The 8,078-nt window shown below is 37.2% G+C and overlaps 1 protein-coding gene across 14 annotated transcripts in view; it reads right to left on the bottom strand.

Moving 5' to 3' along the window:
* Nucleotides 1-1,794: 1,794 nt before the first annotated feature.
* TERB1 (telomere repeat binding bouquet formation protein 1) overlaps nucleotides 1,795-8,078 on the bottom strand; it is a 46,073-nt gene continuing 39,789 nt past the window's right edge. For 10 of the 14 annotated variants that reach the window (XM_027619257.1, XM_027619261.1, XM_027619256.1 and 7 more), the window contains 3 exons: nucleotides 7,809-7,958; nucleotides 7,444-7,509; nucleotides 1,795-2,790 (listed from right to left, as the gene is read on the bottom strand). In XM_027619257.1, coding sequence (XP_027475058.1) covers nucleotides 2,603-2,790; nucleotides 7,444-7,509; nucleotides 7,809-7,958 — 404 coding nt within the window. In that variant the 3' untranslated portion in view covers nucleotides 1,795-2,602. Of the gene's footprint in view, nucleotides 2,791-3,128; nucleotides 3,167-5,720; nucleotides 5,723-7,443; nucleotides 7,510-7,808; nucleotides 7,959-8,078 lie in introns of all 14 variants that reach the window. The other 4 variants (XM_027619265.2, XM_027619266.1, XM_027619268.2 and 1 more) reach the window with 4 other exon arrangements.

Below are 8,078 nucleotides of genomic sequence, written 5' to 3'. Positions count from 1 at the left end.
GTCGTTAACCGTGTGCCTTGGGCTCAGGTCATGATCCCAGGGTCCTGGGATCGAGCCCCGCATTGGGCTCCCTGCTCCGCAGGAAGCCTGCTTCTCCCTCTCCCACTCCCCCTGCTTGTGTTCCCTCTCTCTGTCAAATAAATAAATAAAATCTTAAAAAAAGAAAGAAGTGTCCAGTGGTCAGTGACTAAGTTCATAGGAGACATGACACTGTTCTGCGGAAGTAACTGGGGCTTATCAGCATGAAGGATAAAGCATGTAAAGGGAAAAGGGGAAAGTGATGGATATCTATCTTTGCCTTTCTCAAAGCTGGCATGTGGAAAAGGAATTCAACTTTTGTGGTTCTACAAAAGGTGCTTGAGGAAAGCACATTTCATTTTAATGTAAGAAAGAAATGACCATCAATTATTACCCTAAGTAGTAAACTCCATGTTTCCGAGGATTTTTGTAAAATTAAGGAGAGCCACCAATGGCCAGGTACAGCAGTTCATGCCTCTGGCAGCAAACTATAACTGAGGTCAGTTCCAACTCCAAAGGTCTGTCATTATTAAAATCATTTTTTATTCCCAGTTGATTTGGCCAGGTCTGAATTCCTAAAGCCATACAGTTCTCTGTCATCATTCTTCGTCTTTCTTTTTGATATGTCATTTATTTTATTACCAAATATTTCCATTTGAAGGAAAAAGAGCAGCTCATGTTAACCAAGTTAGTCAAGGGTTAGGACAAAATTTCAGTATTTCAGAAGGCAATAGAGTATTGGTTATTTTCTTTTCTTTTTATTATTATTATTTGGGGGGGAGAGGCAGAAGTAGAGAGAGAAACTTAAGCAGGCTCCATGCCCAGCACGGAGCCAATGAGGGGCTCGATCTCACAAACCCTGAGATCATGACCTGAGCTGAAACCAAGAGTCAGACACTCAACCAACTGAGCCACTCAGGTGCCCCAATATTAGTTAATTTAAATATAGCCTCAACAACTGACACAAATCAGTGTCTAAGCTACAGTATGTCATATTTCTGGGGATGCTTCCCTAAAGCAGTGTTTGATTTTTCTGTTACATACATAATTTCCAATCAGTAAAAGAACTATTGTGGCACCCGGGTGGCTCAGTTGTTAAGCGTCTGCCTTCGGCTCAGGTCATGATCCCAGGGTCCTGGGATCGAGCCCCGTGTCGGGCTCCCTGCTCAGTGGAGAGTCTGCTTCTCCTTCTCCCACTCCTCCTGCTTGTGTTCCCTCTCTCACTGTCTCTCTCTGTCAAATAAATAAAATCTTTTTAAAAATAAAAAAAAATAAAAGAACTATTACCTGAGACCCAAGTGAAGTGGAAAAATATGTTTATGTTGTATTTGAACAATATTAAGAAATAACTTCTGATTATCTAAACTGGTAAGCCTTAAACAACAGACAAAATGTTTTCCCTTTTGACCCAAAATAACTTGCATAAATCTTGAGAAGTACAAATCGAAATAACCAACCAGACTACTTAAATAATCTCCATAGTGCTTAGGAAATACTGACAGATAATGGACTAGATTCATTCACATTTTAAATGCTTTAAGGAATTTTCCCAATTGTAAATTATTCTTTCCTTTAAAGGAAATTTTGGTAAATAGAAAATTTTCTGCATATTGGCTCTCTGGAATTTTCACTATGGATCAGAAAATTAAAAATTTAATAAAAACTCTTGAGTTTATCAAAGTAGAGAGAGTCATGATGTGAAAAGGTCAAAGAATACAAACTTACAGGGAAATAACTTCTGGGACTGAAGAAATCTACAATGACATGAAGCAGTGAGCCAGTGGCTATATAAGTACATGTGAGGTTTCAGGCCCTGATACTTAATCACCTTGCCACAGCAATAGCATTTTAAGTATAATAAAGGCTGCAACAGCATCCTTTGGGGATCATGATAGAAATATAAAAATAAGAAAAATAGAAAATTGAGATCAAATAGTTTGGTTTTCCACTAGAAGAAAACTAACTTAAAAATGAACAAAAAAATGTTCTCAGTTTTTGAAAAGCAAAACAAATAAACATACACCAAAAAAGAAGTGAACCTGACCATAGAATTTGGGAGTATTCAAAGGAACTACATAATCAGCCTTTAGAAGAGGAACATTTTAGTTAACAAAATGTCAAACATTGATTTAATGTGTGGGAACTTCACTTGAACAGCTTGGGAAACTATTCTAAGTTCCGGGGAAGAACTTTCACTGGGTAAGAATATACTAAAATCCAAATGTCTCACATGGTATCCATTACAATATAATGTCAAATAATGTTTAAAGGCTGATCATTTTTTTTCTCTGACCTGTGTTCCTCTTAAGGAACACAGGTAAGCTTAAGGAAAAATAAAAGCATATTCCTAAATGAATGTTTGACCTTATAAAGGAATTTTGTCTTACTAATCACACATTAAAAATGTATTGTTTTATAAATTAATAATTCGATGAGACAAAGTGTCACAAAAAGTATGTAATTAGAACAGTATTCCTGTTTTTAGATTCCCTGCTTCATGAGAGTTCAGAAGAGTATTTTAAATTGTGTTTTCTCAAGGCATTGTATTTTAAGAGTTCAAACTAAAAGCTGACAAGTATTCCGATCAAGGAGCTGCACACTTGGGACGTTTGGTCAGCTTGTGGTATTTGTGAGCAAGGTCCACAGCCTTCCGTCCTTGCTGAAAGGGGAAAGACCACAAAATTAAATTCCAGTGATTTCCCATTTTCTTAACTCCATTGAAAAGGTAATTTACTTCTTCTTCGGTAAAGTTTTTACGAATTCTTCTTTTTTCTGTAATTAAGAAGAATTGTAGACTATATTAGTACTTGCTGAAAAAAGGGATCTTCTTGAGACCCAAATAAGTGCTTAACTTATTCTAAGGATATGAACTATATAGTGAGAAAGCTTCATGCCTGCGCTACTCATCATGGAGAAATCCATGTCAATTTTAAAAACTGAGTGCCTCCTATGAAGCTAGGCCTTATCACTCTGAATTCTTCAATAACTGTAACTTAATCCTATTGTAATAATACTTGCAACACCTTTCAATCAAGAAACACAAGAATTTATAAACATTTGACTGTTAATTCTCTCAACATTCCTGTGAGGACAATTAACAAAGAGCTTACCTATCTCACAGACACAGTCTTCCCAAAGGGCTCCATTACTTCATAGAATAAAAAAGAATATCAACACTTGTTACTTTACTTAACAGGCCTGATAAATATTTTTAAAGAATAAGGGTCTTTTTTGGAATTCATTTTAAAAAGCACATTCACTACCTATATGGGTGTTCAGTTTGATTAAAACTAAAAAAATAGGCTGCACAAGGGGGGAAGGAAGTTTTCAACTATCTGGCTTTTAGGGATACTTTCTACAACAGAAAGAATAAACAGTTGGGGTTAATAACATAAATGTCTTCTAGTGATGATTACTAGGAAATAGTTTTCTTTTAAGCTTTTTCATTCATTGCTAATTCATGGTATCATTGTAGATAGATGCTGATATGGAGGACTTTTTTTGTATTTCCACTTAAGGCTACTCTTTACTTTAGGAGGACTTGAAATAGGTGTGCTGGGACAACCTTAGAAAATCTTGCCCTTGCAGGTCAAGACTGTTAGCCATTTGTCTACCTCTCCTAGGACAGGAGCCATAGTTCAGATCTTTCAAAACAGAAATAAAAATCCTATCTGAAGGCTGAGAAATCAATAAAAATAATGTGTGATTATTACTTAATGGTATTACTTAGAACGCAAGATCCATGAAGATAAGAATTCTTGTCTGTTTTGGTCACTATCATATCCCAATGCCTAAAACAGTACCTGACACATAGGAGAGGATCAATAAATACTTGTTGAAAGAAAAAACCTATCGGTAAAAAGTGTTTGAAAACTTATCAATGGGGGCGCTTGGCTGGCTCAGCCGGTTAAGCGTCTGCCTTTGGCTCAGGTCATGATCCCAGAGTCCTGGGATAGAGCCCCACATCTCCCTCTCCCTTTGCCGCTCCCCCTGCTTGTGCTCTTTTTCTCAAATAAATAAATAAAATCTTTAAAAACAAAAAAACTTATCAATGAAGTTACTCTTTCCTTTTGGGTCTACTGGAAAACTATTGTTATCCAAGAAATACATGATTTCAACTTCACTTGCTAAATGATTTGAACTCATAATCAGGACGGGACAGGTTATTATAACGTTCAGGATATGGGCATCTGTAAGTTGTTCACAGCCAATTCCCACTTTTCTAATGAAGCTGACATCTCACTGACTCCTACATCTGTGCCCAATTCCTCAAAGGTTTCTGCAGCCGAATACGGGGAGCCTAGAAGGAAGAAGCAGCTCTACCCCACAGGGCTCCCTTCTGTGACTTCTTTAGTGCTCTTCTCAATATTGATCGGGTATTAGGAAAGAGTAGGGGAAAGGAGGCAAGAAGGCTCAATTCTAGAGACCCTTATTTTTCAAACCCTCTCAAGATACCAGTCCATTCTGAACGACAGCCAAGGCTCTTTAAATGCTGAGATGCTGCAATGGTCTCTTCTCAAAAGAATGGTTTCAAATTTGAATGTAACCTATAGCCAAACAAATGGTCATAAATGCCTCTCAAAAAGAAAGGGAAATCAAGGGGGGGGGGAAATGGCAACATATCCAAAATTCCTAGCCTGCTTGTGAAAGCCTGCTTGTGTAAGACCAATTTACTCCATACCCCCTCAAGATGTCTTTATAAATTCTAAAAAAAAAAGCAGGCCAAATTATTAACTATTTGCTTTTAGCTAAAGGAATTCTAACCTACAAAAAAGGTGTATGTATTTATGAGCTGGACATCACTTAATAGTATTTAGGATCTGGGGCTCCTGGGTGGCTCAGTTGGTTGGGCGACTGCCTTCAGATCAGGTCATGATCCTGGAGTCCTGGGATCGAGTACTACATCGGGCTTCCTGCTCAGCGAGGAGCCTGCTTCTCCCTCTAACCCTCCCCCCTCTCATGTACTCTCTCTCTCTCATTCTCACTCTCTCAAAATAAACCTTTTAAAAAAATAGTATTTAGGATCCCTCTGTAGTATCAATGTATAACCATAATTATGTACATTTCATGAGGCTGTGCAAATGAGTTTACTATGTAAAATGATTATAGAATATTTTTAGTTGTTATATATTTGCTTTTAAGTCATGTTGTTGAAAAAAATCCATTATTAACTTGATGCCAACTCCTTGTCAAAAGCAAGTTTTCCAAGTGCAACATGTTTCTATGGAAAAGTTACCATTTTCTAACAGTTTCTACAGGAAATATTTCAAAAAAGTGGGCTGCCCTATAGGAGTACTGTATGTAATTTTAATTTGCATGCAGAACTTTTAACTTAGAAAAAGACCCAGATATAAAAAGTAAATTCAAGGGGCACCTGGCTGGCTCAGTCAGCAGAGCATGGGACTCTTGATCTCAGGGTTTTGAGTTCAAGCCCCACGTTGGATGTAGAGACTACTTAAAAAAAAATATATATATATATATATTTTTTAAGATTTTATTTATTTGTCAGAGAGAGAGAGAGAGAGCGCACAAGCAGGGGGAGAAGCAGGGAGAGGGAGAAGCAGGCTTCCTGCTGAGCAGGGAGCCCAATGTGGGCTTGATCCCAGACCTGAGATCATGACCCGAGCTGAAGGCAGATGGTTAACCAACTGAGCCACCCAGGTGCCCTCCCCCCCAAAATCTTAAAAAAGTAAATTTGAAACTTCTTTTAAGGCTTTGGAAGTGAACATGGCCAATTAAAAGTATATGGCAGTTGAAAATAGAGCTACCATACAATCCAGCAATTGCACTACTGGGTATTTACCCCAAAGATACAAATGTAGGGATCCGAAGGGGTACGTGCACCCCGATGTTTATAGCAGAAATGTCCACAATAGCCACACTGTGGAAAGAGCCAAGATGTCCATCGACAGATGAATGGATAAAGAAGATGTCGTATATATATACACACACATATATATATATATATATATATATATATATACACACATACATACATACAATGGAATATAATGCAGCCATCAAAAGAAATAAGATCTTGCCATTTGCAACAATGTGGATGGAACTGTAGGGTGTTATGCTGAATGAAATAAGTCAATCAGAGAAAGACATGTATCATATGACCTCACTGATATGAGGAATTCTTAATCTCAGGAAACAAACTGAGGGTTGCTGGAGTGGCGGGGGGTGGGAGGGATGGGGTGGCTGGGTGATAGACATTGGGGAGGGTATGTGCTATGGTGAGCGCTGTGAATTGCGCAAGACTGTTGAATCACAGATCTGTACCTCTGAAACAAATAATGCAATATATGTTAAGAAAAAAAAAAGAAGAAGAAGATAGCAGGAGGGGAAGAATGAAGGGGGGGAAATCAGAGGGGGAGACGAACCATGAGAGACAATGGACTCTGAAAAACAAACTGAGGGTTCTAGAGGGGAGGAGGGTGGGGGGATGGATTAGCCTGGTGATGGGTATTAAAGAGGGCACGTACTGCACGGAGCACTGGGTGTTATTCGCAAACAATGAATCATGGAGCACTACATCAAAAACTAATGATATAATGTATGGTGATTCACATAACAATAAAAAAATTTAAAAAAAAGTATATGGCAAAACGTTTCCATATGTATCAAGTCTAAATACCTTTGCAATAAATAAAAGAATAACTCTATAGATACTACTAAATTCCAGGTTATTTTGACAAGTAAGGTTATTCAACTGCTTATTCTTACTCTCCAGGCATTAATTCCATATGAAGAGAATACAGTGATAACGTTCTTTAAGTCTCTGTAATAAATTTGGAATGGTTATAAACCTGAAATGTTAACCCGTAGTTAAAATAAAAATTCTCATAAATTAATTCATCATTTAAGAAGTATTTTGATTTTTAAGCAGGGTTCTATTTGTCTCTTCAATTCTGATGGTGTGAAGTGCTGTAGTTATGAACCAAAACCTTCTGCAAAATCTCTCTGAGGCACTTTTACATAGGAGAATACTTTTGTTCTTAAAATAGAAATGTGATCCAGAGGATAGAACAGGGGCTTCTGAAGAAAGACAGGCTTGCATTTGAATGTAAGCTCTGCCATTTGCCAACTCATTGTACCTTAAAGTGGGAGTAAAATAAAACCTACCTTATAATGTTATTATAAGAATTAAAGGAAATGTCTGTAGAACACCTACCATACAGGAAGTGCTTAATAAATGTTAGTTTCCTCCTGCTTCTTCCCCAGCTGGCAAGCAATGGGTGAGAAAGCAACATGAGGAAGGAAAGTGAGAAGCCTCTTTTCTTAGGAACTATGGCCTTCATCAAAGCCAAGGATTATCATTTAAGAACCATTAATGATGAGACTGAGAACAATCCTTCAGCTGTCCTCTTTTTCTCAGAACAATATGCAATTTAGGTTTATTTAAAAATTAAATATATTCACTTATTTCTCCAGAGGTAGAAGATTCACCACTGAGTTGTCGTCTTCTACGTGGGGTCAGCAGAATTTCTGAAAAATACAGAAAACATTTAGGATACTTAGAGTATCAATCTGAGTAAGAGCACATCAGTTCCATTAACATGGTATTTCCTACCCCACCCCCAATGGGAATTCTTAGATGGATTAGGAAGAATTTTTAAACCACCAGAGACTAAATCTGTTCCCTGGGTACATCTTAAAACACTGGTTGCTCAGAGACATTTTCTTTTCAACATTTTGTCCTCTAGCTTTTTAATATATTTAATGTTCTAGATCACAGTTCAGAAGGCATAGTCATAATTACAGTTTCAAAGCTGTAGAATTATTACTTTTGTTACAGATAAGTGATTTCCTTAGTTCACTTTTATATCTGTCTTCAGCTTCCACAATGACTTTATGACGATCACATTGGTATGGGCAAGAGTGCAAGAGCTTGCTAAAATTTCGGCTATTCAGAGATTTTCCTACTGCTATGCAACCTAAAAGAAAACAAATTAAAGTGATGTATAGATGTTACAAAATATCTAATAACAAAAATCTATGAAAGCAAATATCTTTATGATGGTAACTGAAGTGAAATCAGGAACTTAATTATAAAT

Source organism: Zalophus californianus, chromosome 17 (assembly GCF_009762305.2).
Source record: "Zalophus californianus isolate mZalCal1 chromosome 17, mZalCal1.pri.v2, whole genome shotgun sequence".
Classification (NCBI taxonomy): Eukaryota; Metazoa; Chordata; class Mammalia; order Carnivora; family Otariidae; genus Zalophus; species Zalophus californianus.
This window is presented reverse-complemented; position numbering and strand designations above follow the sequence as displayed.